General features: G+C 39.6%; 1 protein-coding gene across 1 annotated transcript in view; it reads right to left on the bottom strand.

The window, feature by feature from the left end:
• Positions 1-1,228: 1,228 nt before the first annotated feature.
• LOC116039157 (glypican-1-like) overlaps positions 1,229-16,179 on the bottom strand; it is a 41,274-nt gene continuing 26,323 nt past the window's right edge. The window contains exons 2-10 of the mRNA XM_031283956.2: positions 14,632-14,790; positions 12,472-12,689; positions 11,672-11,845; positions 9,893-10,058; positions 9,512-9,642; positions 7,830-7,967; positions 7,358-7,488; positions 5,160-5,335; positions 1,229-4,810 (exon numbers count right to left, since the gene is read on the bottom strand). Of these exons, the coding sequence (XP_031139816.1) occupies positions 4,629-4,810; positions 5,160-5,335; positions 7,358-7,488; positions 7,830-7,967; positions 9,512-9,642; positions 9,893-10,058; positions 11,672-11,845; positions 12,472-12,689; positions 14,632-14,790 (1,475 nt within the window). The 3' untranslated portion in view covers positions 1,229-4,628. The remainder of the gene's footprint in view (positions 4,811-5,159; positions 5,336-7,357; positions 7,489-7,829; positions 7,968-9,511; positions 9,643-9,892; positions 10,059-11,671; positions 11,846-12,471; positions 12,690-14,631; positions 14,791-16,179) is intronic.

Below are 16,179 nucleotides of genomic sequence, written 5' to 3'. Positions count from 1 at the left end.
AGCTACAGAGTGAGGCATCACACTTCCGTACCATCTTTGTTGGGAGTCGCACATGCACAGTAGCTAGGTAAGGACTACCAGCCAGTCAGAAGCAGAGTATGAGGGCGTGCCATGCTTGCACATTGGCGAGCATTATAACGTGTGTTACAAAGTGACGCACGTTTGTCACGGAAGTAAAGGCTGGACTACAATAGAGCTGTTTAGAGCAGTTTGTGACTATCTGATGGTAAGTCCCTTTGGGGTGGACTTTTTCACTTTGTAAACCTATAACATGCACAAAAAAGATATATAACACAATAAAGGTAAGGGAAAAAGCCAAAAAGCATAATATGAGCACTTTAAAACAAAAGAGCGTTTTTTTTTTTTTTTTTTTTTTATCATGAAACTTGTGCGATACATTAAGACATAAGGTTTTCATGGATTTATTACACCATTGGACTGCTCTGGATTGGGGGCTCTTTTTTGAAAGTGACCACAATGACGCCAACAAATATCTATCATACACATGATGCATGTTCACATCTATCCAACTTTCAATACCTCCAAGCAGTCAGTGAAAGTTCTTTATATTCCCAGCATCCCACAGGATGAACAGGTAAAAGGTTAATTACTTAAATGAAGCAGTATTTCCTCCTAGGTAACATTTAATCCAGTTTCTCTGAGAATGTCATTATAAAACTGATTGTTTCTGACTCAGCTTTTAGTGCCTCAGCGATCCCTGGCTTCATGTTACCTTACATGAAAAATATTTAAATGGGTTCCAATGTAGTAAGGTATATACAGTAGGTATATAGATTTTAAGTTCAGGGAAAAAGAGATCTGCTGTATTGGAATGGTACTCGGTATTAGCAGATACTCTGAGTAGAGGTATGGGAATTGGTATCAAGAGAGAAAAAGTAGGTGCATCCCTAGTAGGTAGTATGATAAAGTTTTTTTGGCCCTATGCAACAACAATCTAAAAGTTTCAATGACAACTGCGGTTTGTAAACTGAAAACGTTTTCAACCCCCGATGGCCTTGGATCAATTTGCTCTTGAAGTTTCTCGCCTCCTTCATCTCCTGCAGCTTCCTGTCTCTGACAGTGTGTCTATAAAGGGAAAAAGCTGCTAAACAACACAACAGTAAATTTATCATTGGCGTGACACTGCATTTTCAAGCCCAGACAGTCTATTTGAAGTCTCTCAACATGACATTTCACTTGTCAATAGCTTTCATGACACTACACCATGTACCACGACAACAATCACCTTTATTCAGTGGCTATTGCATCCTTGTACACATTGACCAGTATCTTAAAGAGTTGTGTATCTGTCTGTGTGTAAGTGAAAAGCAGACAAAGAGCGGGAGATGCTTCTAATCTTAGAGCCAGCAGTTGGAGGCATTTGAAATTGGTTAAGAAAATTAGCCACGTCTACAAGAAAACACATTAGCACTGAGTTTATTGCTTTTTAAACCACAGATGGAGACCCAAAAAATCGATTCTAGACCTGCAAGCTGCCACATGAGCAGAACAATTATGTTTAAGCTGTCTCTAGAGTTAAGTTACATTTGTTATATTTGTTCAGCAAGAGTTGTGGCACCTTTTGTTCAAAGGTAACTCTCACCTGGGGGGACTCAAAATGTTGGTCATGGACAGACAGCTCAGCTCAGAGTGCTGAGAGTCGATAAATCTTCTTCATGTCTAGACAAGTAAAATCAACAGTGTTGTAGACTGTGGCTGCTACACGTGTCCTCCCACATCTCAGTAAAACTCAGACTCTACCTTTACTTCCACATCATTCACAATTACAGGAAAAGACACATTTCAGGAAAGACCCATGATGCAAAAAAAGGGTGAATTCAGATGGATGTTCAGATCGGGTCCTCTCGACCAAAGATACGATACTGATGTTGAGAAATAAAACGTTTAAGACCTTTCCAGCATTCAAAGACAGAAATGTGTAGTGAAATCTTTGTGTATGTGCCTGCTGCTCTGCTTTATTCTGTTGTATGCATCAGGAAAATAAATCATGCATTAACTCGAAACCCCCTGACTGGTGCAGGATTGTCATTCCCACACACAACACGTGGGCCCGTTTTTCTCCAGCAGGGCCACATGACGCTTGTCAGTGCCTGTTACAAAGAGTTATATGTTTATTTATAGCTGTTGTGCAGCTGGCAAGTTGAGTTTTTCTAGAAAATGAGCAAAGTCAGGGACTGAGTCATGACTAAATCCACAGGCCACAGAGCATCAGGCACAGACATTGTGAAGATGAGAGCAACTGGTGCTTAGTCATATCTCTGTGGCTAATGGATAGATTCTTAGATACAGTACATGTTTGTAAAGTTGTATCAGACTTCACAATGAGAGGAACATAGAGGGGTACTCCAGTGATTTAGTTTTGCACTTCCATAAAGTTCAGGGGACTTGCAAGAGACTTTTAAACAAGAGTCTATGCTGGTGGTTCTGTGAGTACTTGGGCACAGTGGGGCTTTGAGCTAATGGAGAACATCAGCAAAATAACATGCTTGCAATAACGATGCTAACATACTGAATGATGCCAAGTAGGTGAAATGTTTACCATATTTATCATTTTAGTTTACCTTTACTTTACGTAGAGCTGAGGCCGATGGTTTAGCAGGTATTTGGTCATAAACCCAAATATTAGACACATTTAAATTCTGACCTGATGCACCAGATGAACAGGTAAGTGATACGAATGAATCCTGCAGGGAACATGGCAATCCGTCTGATAGATGTTGAGATATTTCAGTCTGGATCAAAGTGGTGGTCCAACAGACAGACCGAGATTGCCATCCCTAGAGATATCCTGACTTGTAGTCCCTAATAACGGGTCAAGCTCCATAAACACTAGATCCTATATTTGCCGTAATTGCAACTCTAATCATTTTGTTTGATCCTCCCTGTCTGGTAAACACCCACGTCTTTCAAACCTGATGCCCCCAGTTTTTTCTGTTACAAAGTTCTAGCCTCCAAGCCCAAGCTGATGACATCACTATGACATCCTCAGGCTTATTTTCTCAAACATTAGAAAGCTCTATCCAGAGCCACAGAGGACTTTATACAATTTTGACTAGGATATGTAAAATTGGTGGAGTGCCCCTTTAAATAAAGATCTAGTTTCTCGTTAATGGATGCTAATCAGCAATACCCAAATCAAATTGTGCATGGCAAAATCCACTGCCACAATCAAACAGTGTTTAATGAATGAAATGTGTGATTAAATACACTGATGAATAAAAATCAGCTTAATACACAACCCCAGTGTGTGTAAATGTGTGTATGTGCAAGAGACTTACGTGAATCAGGAGTCCCATATGTATCAGTATAGTAGTGTAGACTGAAAGAAAGGCATGCCGAGTAAATTATGTATCACCAGGTAAATGTATACATGTTGTCAATATCCTGGACTGTATGCACAAGACCTTTGTTTTCTTATTGATGCTTTTTTGTTTAAATATGCAATTACAAAACCTGGCACAAGGGTCATCACAAATGTTAAACGTACTCGGGGCGATGTCTGCTGTCAAAAAATGTAAAAAAGTGTTCAGTGTAATAAGTGCTTTGGTTTGACCTACTGTATATCAGCCACTGTGCTGCTTCTAAGACTTTAAAGTTACTAAACGCAGGTGTGCGTTCAACAAGGAGTCCTCTCTAAAAATTACTGTCATGAAATGTTCTCTGTGGAGATTTTTGTGGTTATTGCAACCACAAGTGTCAGAATAATGTGCAGTTTTTAGTCTTCACTGCAGGATAAATTACAGGATTTAAGGAAACTGCTTGTCTGTGCTTGTTTACAAGTGCTTTGATGACACTGCTTGTTTTCTTAAGAAGGTGATGAGTTGTTAAAAAGGTGGTCATTTCCCTTTTCCTTGGAAATGGTTGGGTATACAGTAAAAGTGAGGTAAAATCTTGCAATCACAACATCTCATACAATAATGTGTGATAATTTATCTGCAATATTTTAAACAAATCCAACTCAATGTAACCATTTATGCCAACACACACCAAAACATCTGGACGACTACATCCCAGATTATGGGGAGATTCATTGCCAATATAGTATTACACTGTACATTCATGGCTCAATATGGTGCCAGTCTGTTAGCTAATGTACACAAACATTTACAACTTACACAATGTTTGTTAAGGTAGTCAACCTCGACTCCAGTAAAAAAAAAAAAAAGCCTTGTTGAACGCACCACATATCAGGGAACCAAACATTTCTTTCACTGAGCTCTGCCGCCTACTGACTGGAACCTGGAGCTAAATGGATCTGCTAAAGTGTCAATAAATCATTATCAATATCCCCATCATTATTTTCATCATCAACAGCCATCATTCTCTTTGTCTTCTTCCAACAATCCATTGAAACCAGCTCAACAAACTGAATCACACCTAAACTAAGACACATTGAAACTGAGCAAAACTAAATAAAGAATATTGTCACTGTCAATTTTGCTCCTCTTGGTCAAATAAAATGTCGTCCATTAATTCCCCAAGATGTCTTTTTCATTTTTTGGCAAATTTACCTTCCAATCTTCCCCCCCCACCAAACCCCTTTTTGTCCGTTGCGTGGTTCAGCCCTCCTGTAGACTTAGAGTCTGATTTGAGGCAGCTGTGGTCCATCATCGCTGAAGCAGCAGGATGGTCAATGGGAGCAGGAGTAGGAGTCCACAGATGGGTGTTTGAGACGTGGCTGTGCCTCTGACTCGGTTGTTGTCTGGCGAGTAGGCATACAATCCCGGTCTGTTCCGAGGACACAGACCACCTACGCACATCCCGCTTCCTGAGCCGCTAATGTCGTCACCTACAGAGGTAAAAACAGATGAGAAGATGAGTTTTACTTCTTTTGTCAAGAAATATGTCACCTTCAATTGCTCCTGATAACGTTTCTGTTTGTACGTGCTTACTGAGCGGGTACCATTTGACCTACATGAATGAAATCAATGTTTTAGTTACATTTATTATTTATTAGATAGGAGTATTTAATCACATTTAACACAGGGAATCAGACCATGCAGTGGAATATGTGCATGAACGTGGGAGACTGCTGACTTTGTATAAAGCAAAAATATAACCGAATGGACAATGTGTGCCATGTAAAACATATTAACACTAGAAAGTACTTTCAGTACAAATATTAGAAAGGGACCCACTTGCATCCTGGAAGTCCACATCGTTGCCCTCCAGTGCGTTTTTCAGCCTGTTGCTCATGATTTTGAGTTGCATGATCTGTTGCCTGATGGTCATGTCTGGCTTTGTGATGTCAAGCTCTACTTCTGGGTTATTGATCTGATTGGCCAAGCCATCACCCATCACCTCTGGAAGGTACCTGATTGGAGGACAATAGGGACAGGGGAAGAATGTGTGGCAACATAATCAGGGCAGTTCAGAAAAAATATCCTTATATATATATATATATATATATATATATATAAGGATATTTTTTCTAATATTTTGTTTACTTGAAAACATGTGCAAGCACAAACTCAGTTAATCTGCACAGCTGTGCTCAATTGTGTAAATTAGATATTTAGGTAATTTGTGCTGACAGCACCCGGTCAGCAGATACAACTCACACAAGCACAAACAATCAGACACACAAGCTTGTGCTTCTGCGTTTGTGAGGACCCTCACTGACAAAAGTACTCCACAGATTGTTCACTCCCATAAAATTGTTGAAGAACAAAAACGTAAGTAAAAATACAACATTTTTGAATGATTGCTCAGCCCTATCCTGACCCTAACCAATCTCAATCTAATTCCAACTTCGACCTCAAAACCATGTCTGAAATGTTAAATTAAAATTTTTTCAAATTAACACTGGTCATTAAGAAATCATTCCTAACATGCTTTTAATGGAAGAGATGGGGGGACAAAATTCATAGTCCTTTTAGTACAAAAATGAACTCCAAAGTTTAGCTGAATCTAATGTTTGGCCTCAGCAGTCTGAGACAAATCGAGTGGGTATCCGTTTAGTATGAAATTACTCCTTTGCACAACTGTGATTTTGTCCCCCATGTCTTCCATGTGCATTAGGAAAGGATCTCTTAATGGCCAGTATTAGGAAGAATTATTAATGCAAGCAAGACCTGCCTTTAAAGAAGTGAGAAGGGAAGAAACAATGTACACCCAATTTAAACTTCTCCAACAATACATTTCATTTTCCACTCTGAGAATTTATTAGTTATAATTTTGTGTTTGAGCTCTCAAGACATCCACGAGATGTTGCTGTAGTAGCTGTAGTAAACAGTAATAATTTACTCTCCGCCACATCGACACACACATTTCATATTTCCTCAATCTGTCCCACACAGTCAGCGATTCATCTATATTTTATGGCCTTTGTCACATTTCTCTCTCACTCACACACAAAACATATATATAGGCCCATATACATATATACATTGCATAAAATTGTTCTATAATCCATTTACACGTAGATTATAGGAGGCTGGAGCGTGTAAAGTGTGTGGATATGACTGCTAGTGTTGCGGAATGTGAATCTGCACAGGCTTTTGAATTTCTGCATATGTGGAAGCAATGTAATGAATATGCAAATACGTTTCCATTCACCGCTGTTTTCAGTTTGTCTTAAAAGAAATAGCTTGCTCCTCTTATGATCTGACACAAAGGATACAAATGGCCTTCAACGGGATGAGAACTGGCCTGTATCATAGCAACTTTGGCTTTGGCTATTAGGTAATAAAGAACACGAGTTTTCTTTCTGTAATGTATCTTGTTTCCGTGCTGAATGAATACAAGTTGTACTGCCTGAACCGATTTCAGACCTTGAAAGTATTTTATCCAACACTCTACAATCCAGTTTTCTGTTGAAGGATGTGGGAGTTGTTGGTTTAGAAGCTTCGTTGCAGCAACATCGTTAACATCAACATGGGTTCAAGGATTGAAATCAGAAATGTTTAAAAATCCAGGAATTAATGCAAACACTATGCATCATGGAGCCAGTATCACAAAGCACTTCTGAAGTCGACAGAAATGTAACTGAAAAATGAACAGATATACGATAATAATGGAATAAACTTCAGAAGAAATAGATTGCCAAAAAATTGTTTAGATGCAAACCAAAGAACTATCTTATTGTGGAGATGAAATAAAATCTAGTCAAACCATATCGAAACACTCGATTTGAGGGACATTTTAAAGCCTGGAGAACAGGCTGGATATAGTTGGTGCTTGAAGTTACATTTAAACTAAACATGCTTGTGATTGGTCAGTGACAGATGTTTTCCTGGAGGAAAATTTGTGTTTCCTACGATTGCAAAAGCGTGTCCTTTCCTCAGCCTCTGATTGGCTTACCCTGGTATTCTTACCCTTACCCTTTCTTCCTCACCTAGCTTTTGTGATGCCATTCCAGCATTTATCCTGACCGGCGCCTCCTGCTGCCAGTTTGCTGCAAAGTGCCACAGGAAGCTGGGTCCAGTACTGCCGCATCTCCCTCAGCTTACTCGACAAATCTGAAACCTGAGGACAGAGACAATATTTTAGTTTCACAAGACGAAGGTGAGTCTCAAATCCCAAATCATTTAGTTTGGGTATGCTGTAAATCCAAAACAAGTCATAATGAGTTTTAAATACCCTTTGTAAACAGCATCAGAATATCTGTGGTACGTAAAATAAATGTAAAATCTATTGTTATACATGTATAGCTTTGACAAAGACACTCAAATACAACATACAAAAACCTGGGATGCAGTCCCCACATAAAAAAAAAGTGGTGCATACAAATCCAGGAATTCATCTGTTTTCTATGAAATAATACATCTTTTTTATATGATATGTGGTGTATATATGTATATACACACCTGCATCTCCAGTCTGAGCCCAGCGGTTGGAGAGGGTTTGTACTCTGATGCGGTCAGGGAGCCGCTCTTCTTCCTCTGCTCATGGAGTGTGGGACTTCCTGTTCCTGGTTCACCTGGAGTACCACATGTCTGGTACACCTACACACATACAAACACACAGACACACAGACATACATCAACACAAACATGTACTAGAAGCTGTGAACTGGGGAGTTAAACATCTGAAATCAAATCACACTGCTCCAGAAATGACTGAATGATGAATCGTTACAGACAAGTGTTTCAAACTGTGAGGATGTTTGGGTTGCCTGACTAGATTAATTCCACAGCCTATTTGTTCAAGAACATATCATTGCTATTGCTTTCCATATACATGGAAATATTACAATTTATGTTTTGAGCTTGAAAATAAATCGCACTAAAAGTGTAAGAATAGGAACAGCTTGGTGAAAACAAGGTCAAGAATGTTTATAGCTACACTCACTGCTTGTCCAATAAAGGGACATTGATATATACATCAGTACAATGATGGGAGCCTAGCAATTTCATAATGCTGCCTAGCCTTATTTGAAGGATACATCTATAAATATATGTGTCTATAATAAACACATGTTGCCGTCAGATGAGAGGAGCGTACAACGCCATACTATACCAGCTACTTCCACCAGCCTGCCTTTCATACCTGTCAAGCAAGTAAACCTCATTATCTAAAGATATAGCTACTCTGGATGGCATTGCCCTGGCCTCCAGCACTACTGTCAGAAATCTAGGAGTTATTTTTGATCAGCATATATCCTTTAACACCCACTTAAAGGAACACACCGACTTATTTGGACTTTAGCTTATTCACCGTAACCTCCAGAGTTAGATAAGTCGATACATACCCTTCTCATCTCCGTGCGTGTCGTAACTCTGTCTGACGCCCCCAGCATTAGCTTAGCCTAGCACAGATCATGCAGGTAACTGGTTCCAACTAGCCTACTGCTCCGAATAAGAGACAAAATAACGCAAACATGTTCCTATTTACATGTTGTGATTTGTATAGTCACAGGGTGTACCCAGTCCCAATAAGTCGGTGTGTTCCTTTAAAACAAACCTTGTAACAGTGCCAAAATTAGGCACATCATGTCTCAAAACTATGCTGAAAAACTAGTCCTTGCATTTGTTACTTCCAGGCTGGACTATTGTAATTCCTTACTATCAGGTTGCTCAAATAAGTCCCTAAAAAGGAGTTTTTCCTCGCCACTGTTGCACTAAATGCTTGCTCTTGGGGAAATTACTGGAATTGTTTGGTCTTTGTAAATTATAGTGTGGTCTAGACCTATTCTATCTGTAAAGTGTCTTGAGATAACTCTTGTTATGATTTAGTATAAATAAAATTGAATTTAATTTAATAAAACCAATAAAAAGATAGTGGTGAGAGGTTGAGCTTGTTGCTACTGAAGCACATTGATGAGCGCTACCTTGAGTATCCTCAAGGTAAACACTTTTTGAGGATAATAATTTGATTGTGCACGCTTTTTAATGATGTTTGGACGGGGAACAATATGATAAAGAGGTGAAGGGTTTGACAAATAATTTTAAGGGGATTGCAGACAGAAGCTGGCCTTTGACTGGAGATAAAATGCTCCCAGGGAAATGTAGTGTGTAAGTAAGTGATGAGACAAAGTGAGACGTCTTACTTTTGTTGTGAATGTGTCCATGTTTTCCTGCAGGAAGTGAACAGCCTCATAGATTCGAGCAGGGATAGAGGAGAGAACCACATCAAGACTGGGCTCCGTGCTGAAACTAGAGGCCACCTGGATCATTGTGTCTGAGCAAAAGAGAAGAGAAGAACTTTTGGATACACTCAGAACCAGTTTTTGGTGGCACAAAACTTCATTTGCTCCCAAACCACTAAATCACAGTTTACCAGTACATAAATGGTGCATTATATTGTCATGGTCACACAAAAGTGGTATTGCATGAGGCCCAATGTCTGTTCCAGTGATCCACTCTGCCTAATAAGTATATCTCTGGATTATCTAGCTTTACAATGTCTTACCTTGTGGTCTGAACCTCACCTATAATATTCTGCCACTCGGGGTCCAGGTCAGCTTGGTTGGCCAGGCAGCCCTTCATGACGTTGGAACAGTAGTTGGAGCAGGGTTTGACGGAGGCAATGCCGTGACAGTGGGGGCAGTAAACCAGCTTCATCAGGGCCTTCATACACTCTGGACTCAAATGAACCTGGGGAGGTTCGAAAGGACAGTTAGCATCACAAACCTCTGGTAAAAGAAGGACATTTAATACTGCAAGAGTATGTTTGTACTAGGTCCTGTTTCTTCCTTTCACCCTTGTAGTTGTGGCCTAATTCAAAATGTTGGCTGTTTAGCTCTTCCCCTCTTCTCTTTAACATTGGATTTACTCCATGAGGGCAATGCATGACAGAGTACAAATAGCTCAAGGAACAGGATAAACAGCAGAGGGCAGTATTGCAACATTACAAGGGACACGCCGTGAACAAGAAAGCAGTGATGGCCCTGCTTGTCTTTATACAGTACAGGGTTTCTATTACACTGTCAGCTTCTGATCATGTACACAAGTCATGAAAGGTGTCCAGTTCCACAGTGGAGTTATTTTACCACTATGCTGCACAGATGTGATGGAGGGACACCTCCAAAATAAGGGCACGTCAGTATGTCTGCAAGATTTAAACTACATTTTTGCTGACTATTTGTAATTGAAACACTACACAGTTTTAGATATTTGGATGCATTTCCCAACAGGCCGTCATGCATTTATTCCTGTGCAGTATTGAAATCAGTCCAAGGACTCAAGTTGTATATAATCCATCACTGTCAACATCAAGTCTGCATAAATTTGTGTCAATGTTACATTATCATCATGTGGTAAAGTGGTTTAAGTGCTGATGTAAAAAGTCTGCACTCATAACGATAATGTAGCTTTGACACAAATTAATGCAGACATGATGTTCACTGTGATAGATTTCACAACTTAAGTCAAGAATGTGCTCTGATTAGTACATCAATAGGAAAAGAACAGAAACTAATTGAGGCCTGAAACTGTAAGGGAAAATACAGATTCAGATTTCAAAAAGACAGCAGAATATTTTGCAAAATGATTAACTGTGATGTAAAATACTGAATATTGGAGTTGTGTAAAATTGATTAAAACATGAAAAATCACCGGTATGGTCCTTTAAATTGCAGAATTTGGATGAAGCTTGTACAGTAGATCTACCTTATAGGGATGAATGGAGAAAGAAGGGGGTAAAAAAAGTCTCGGAGTGACCATAAACTACATCAAACACTAACAATAGCAAGAAAACAATCACACAGTCACATCAGACACACTACGTCTCTGAGTGCTGGGAAAAAAACTGCATCAAGAGCTAAAAAAACATCATCACACGTAATTTGACTACACTGTTGTCATCCCTTACAAATGAGAGCTTTGTTCTGATGGCAGAGTCAGACGCTTAATTTTTGATGATCTTTGTGTTTTTTTATTTTGAGGGTGGAGACGTTTTCTCTGACAGTTAGGGTGTGACGACCATGCATCCATCATATCTGCTTTCCTGGGACTCAGTCCAGCAGGCCTTAGTCTCACAGTCTCACAAACACACACACACACACACACACACACACACACACACACACACACACAATCTCTAAGTTTCTCTCACACCAACAACTCATCCTGTCTCTCTCTGTCTGACTCACTGTCTCGCCTTACGTCCACTGTACGCACGCACCACGTGCACACGCACACACACACACACACACACACACACACACACACACACACACACACACACACACACACACACACACACTCACCTGTGAGACCTTCCTGACCACCTCTCCGCTGACTATCAGCCCCTGGACAAACGACCTGGCTGTGACAAAAGCGCGGATCAGCTTCGCCTTCATGTCCCTTGGGACGTCTCCAAATGGCCGCAGCGTCTCCTGTTGCTTAGCAACACATTCAAGGTAGTCCTCTGACAGGTTGACCTGCCAGACAGGAGGTGATAGGGAGAAAAAACGTAGGAGAAGTATGTTATTATTAGAATTTGTTTTGACATTTTTGCCTTTATTAGATAGTGTGCAGTATGGAACTGACAGTAAATGGGGGGTTATTAGCTACATGATCAGTAACCTTACAAAGTATGTCAGTGGAAGAGATTTAATGCATCTACTTCATACCGGTAGAACACAAACCAGCTAATAATAATAGATGAAAATAGTGCAAGATATATATCTAAAAATGAAAATTTTGCAAATGTTTGTTCTTTTGCCAGAACAGCAGCAGGGGCTGAAGAGAGGCAGTTCAGCCAGCAGCTGAATGAATCAGGAGAACTAGTTCATAAAATCCTTCAATTGTGTCAACTCAAATTTGTACAAGTATTTCCATTTTAATATATTTTGGTATAATTCATATACTTGTTAGTGTATTAGTAAACATCTGAAATACTGAGGCTGCCATAATGTGCTCTATCATCACCTCTCTCATCTCAGTTATCCAATCAGTACTCTGGTTTCTGCTTTACTATTTTAGTTATTACCTTTCTATATCATTATGTACACCAGTTTTTCATTCAAAATGTGTCAAAAAGTCTTTGTTTCACTTCTTTACTCACCTCTGATGGAGCGGAGATTTTAAAGGTACGCTCCAGGAGACGGGACCAGAACTCAGACAGGGTCTCGTCCAAGTTGAGAGCGGAGCCTCGGTAGTACTGTCGCAGGTCGGTGTAGAGATCTCCGTAGAGACGGGTGTTCTGTGAGTACAGGGCGCCGAGTGGAGACAGCGCCTCCGGGAGGGAGCGCTCAGAGCGACCGTGCAGCTCAGTGAAATATGCTGGAAGTAGAGAAAAGAGAGAGCGGAGAGACTTAACTAAAACAAGAAAGTTGTAGGCTGTTAAAACAAAACTAAAACTCTCTGTAGAGCTGAGAAGAATGGCAAAATTAGGAGATATTTATCTTTGGGTTTGTCACTATGAGCCCCTTTCACCTTACCAGTGGTGGAATGTAACTAAGTACATTTACTCAAGTACTGTACTTAAGTACAAATTTAAGGGACTTGTACTTTAGTTGAGTCTTTTTTTTCATGCCACTTTCTACTTCTACTCCACTATATTTCAGAGAGAAATATTGTACTTTTTACTAAGTAAAAAAGCTGTCAGATTTAGTTACTAGTTACCTTACAAATTAAGATTGTAGCACACAAAACCCATGTATATTATAAAATATGATGTTTTATTATAAAGTAAACTACCCAACAATATATAGTTCTACAAGTAAAGCTGAAATGACTAGATGATTAAACACTTAGATGATTGAAAGAACGGTTTTCATCGTTTTCAGTTTCTAAAATGTGAGGATTTTTCTGCATTGAGTAATTTTTCTTTTAATAATGTAGGTACATTTTTCTGATGGTACTCTGTATTTTTACTTAAGTTAACATTTTCAATGCAGGACTTTTACTTGTAGTATTTTTACAGTGTGGTATTATTACTTTTACTTAAATAAAAGATCTGAATACTTCTTCCACCGCTGCACATTACACATAGTCATCTGATCCATTGTTTATTTGAAATTTATTGATGAGTGCAGCTTTAAGTATCATTTTATTTTATAGAAAATTAACCAATAACTAGCAGTTGAAATACTACTGAAGAATAAAGGATGAATAAGGAATTAGATTGCTCCTCAGGCCAATAATATCAATGGACAGTGGCTTTGGATGTGCTGCAGTTAAGTTTCTGCCTATGTATTTAATATTTTTAAAGGTTTCCTTGAAAGTGTCTTTGCAGCCATATGGATACAAAGCGATAAAGAGGTCAAAAAGAAAGAATAAGAGAGTCAGCTTGCTGTCTCTGCAGTATATTGGTCTGGGCTTTTCCCTCATGCTTCAAAGGTTGTGGACCAGTGCCAGCCTGTTCTAACTACAACCAGATGGGCGGCCACATTACTGCTACTGAGGTGGCCTGCTTCCTTGAGACTAATAATTCTATCCTCCTCTGACAAGTCCTCCTTCTGCTCCTTTTCTTCTTCTTCTTCTTCTTCTTCTTCTTCTTCTTCTTATTTCATTTTTTATTTTGACTCACTGTTTCTACTCTACTAATGACACATTTCTCACTTGCTGCATTCGTCTGTCTCCCTATTGTTGCACTTTTATCTTTTCCTCCTCCCGACCTCCATCCCTCTCTTTCTCTGATGTGCAGTGATCTGCAGCCTCGACTCCTCACTGGGTCAACTGCTCATTAGCTGAACCAGCCACTGCCCCAGGGGACACCCCTCTGTTTGTGTGTGTGTATGTGTGTGTGTGTGTGTGTGTGTGTGTGTGTGTGTGTGTGTGTGTGTGTGTGTGTGTGTGTGTGTGTGTGCCCCTTGGAGATCAGGGGATCGGCTTATCACATTTCATTGTGTCTGGCTGACTCCGCTCTCATTATAACACCCAGTCAGGGGTCCCCTTGACGCACAGGATACCAACACATCCTCCCTCCCTCCCTCCCTCCCGCACGTACACACACACACACACACACACACACACACACTCACACACACACACACACACACATACACACACACACACACACACACACACACACACGTTACTATTGAAGCTGCAGTATTGAGTATTGAGCACAGTCAGAGCTTTGTACCAAACACAAATTCCACAAAATACTAATGTCATACTCCTATGTGCTCACCCCTGAAGCTTTGGTATTAATTTGAGCTCAGCAAGTAATGAGCATCTATCCTGCAAACACACACACACATACACACACCCTACTTACTGTCGAAGCTCCTGTGGAGAGCATTGAAGGCAGACTGCAGCGACCTGCCGGCTTCTCTGATCAGTCCCTCGGTCTCTCGAGCGCTCAGACCTCCCAGGTTCTCCTCCATGGTGCTGGTACAACAAGTTGGACCCTGAGGACACATCCTCAAATGTTCACCTGGCAAGATGGGAAAGACACAAAGACAAAGTTAATTAAGTTAATTGTTGTTGTTTTTTTAACTAATTTACATATTTTAGTCATTGCATATGCCAGCTCCTTTACATGTACATGTACCACCAAATCAACACCAGGGTTAAATAATATGATAAATAGTAATTGTTAATGCAGGTGTATAGTTTTTATTATCAACGCTGTGGCATGGCTCTATGGCTCTATGTATCTATGGTAACGGTGTTCATTCCACCATTTTGGTCTTTCTGGTTCATTTTGGACTGACATATCTCAAAACTGTTTGTGTAACATGTTTTTTTAACACATTAATTTTTACATTAATGTCCCTTTCAGGATGAATTGTAATAACTTATTCCATGAGTTTTTTATCTAACGCCTTATCATCAGGGCATCAATTTTAGGGTGTCCAATTCTTTGGTTCATGACTATAATACCTTCAAACCTAATGGCATTTCCATCAGCTTCAGCTGTACTTTTTGTCTGGTACTCATTAGCAAATGTCAGCATACTAACATTCTCAACTAAGTCGGGAAATATGCCAAACATCCACATGGTAGCATCTTCCTCACATTAGTCTTAAGATCAAAGCACCACTGTGCCAATAACATGTGATTTAAAAATATATATTTTTTCTCATTATAGAAGCAAAGCTGTAGTAACAGAGTGTCACCTGGTGTACTTAACTGTACATGCTTATTTTCATGGGAAATGTTCTACTTTAATTCTCTCAACATTATTTAGGAAATATTCAGATAAAAATCTACTATAGTATGAAAAACTGTTTTCTTTTAACCTTATTGACAGTTTGAAAATAAAGTTAATAGTTTTAGAAAAGTTATAAAGTTAACAGAGATTTAAAAGTCTCTAGAGCGGTAGATCCCGCAAACTTTTTGGCTCTTGACCCATTAAAACACTACTTACAAAGTAGCCAAGTTTCAAATCGACCAGTTGTTGTATAATTAAAAAGTAATTTAACAAAAACTAAAGGTTAAATGAAATTATGACAAAAATAGACATATTGTGTGTAGCAGAAACATGTTTCTTAGTGTTTTCCTATCCTGTTAAACATCTTGCGACCCCTCAGATGTAAAGGTGTATTAGGTAAGACTTATAAAACTAACTTTCTGTCATATTTGCTGAAACTGACCCTATGTTCGAGTAGAACTAAATGAAGCAGGTCATTCTTTTAAAAATCCGGCTCCTCTGGCACCACCTACAGCCTGTAGTGCGATTTGCAAAAATCCACAGCTCCCTGTTCAGATACACCAATCAGGGTTAGGGGGGGTGTCTAACTGCATGTCAATCACTGCTCATGCACACGCATTCATTCTCCCTTGTGGGGGGAGGGGCTTAGGAGACCGTTTTGGGCTTTAG

The sequence above is a fragment of the Sander lucioperca genome, chromosome 11 (genome assembly GCF_008315115.2).
Source record: "Sander lucioperca isolate FBNREF2018 chromosome 11, SLUC_FBN_1.2, whole genome shotgun sequence".
Lineage (NCBI taxonomy): Eukaryota > Metazoa > Chordata > Actinopteri > Perciformes > Percidae > Sander > Sander lucioperca.
This window is presented reverse-complemented; position numbering and strand designations above follow the sequence as displayed.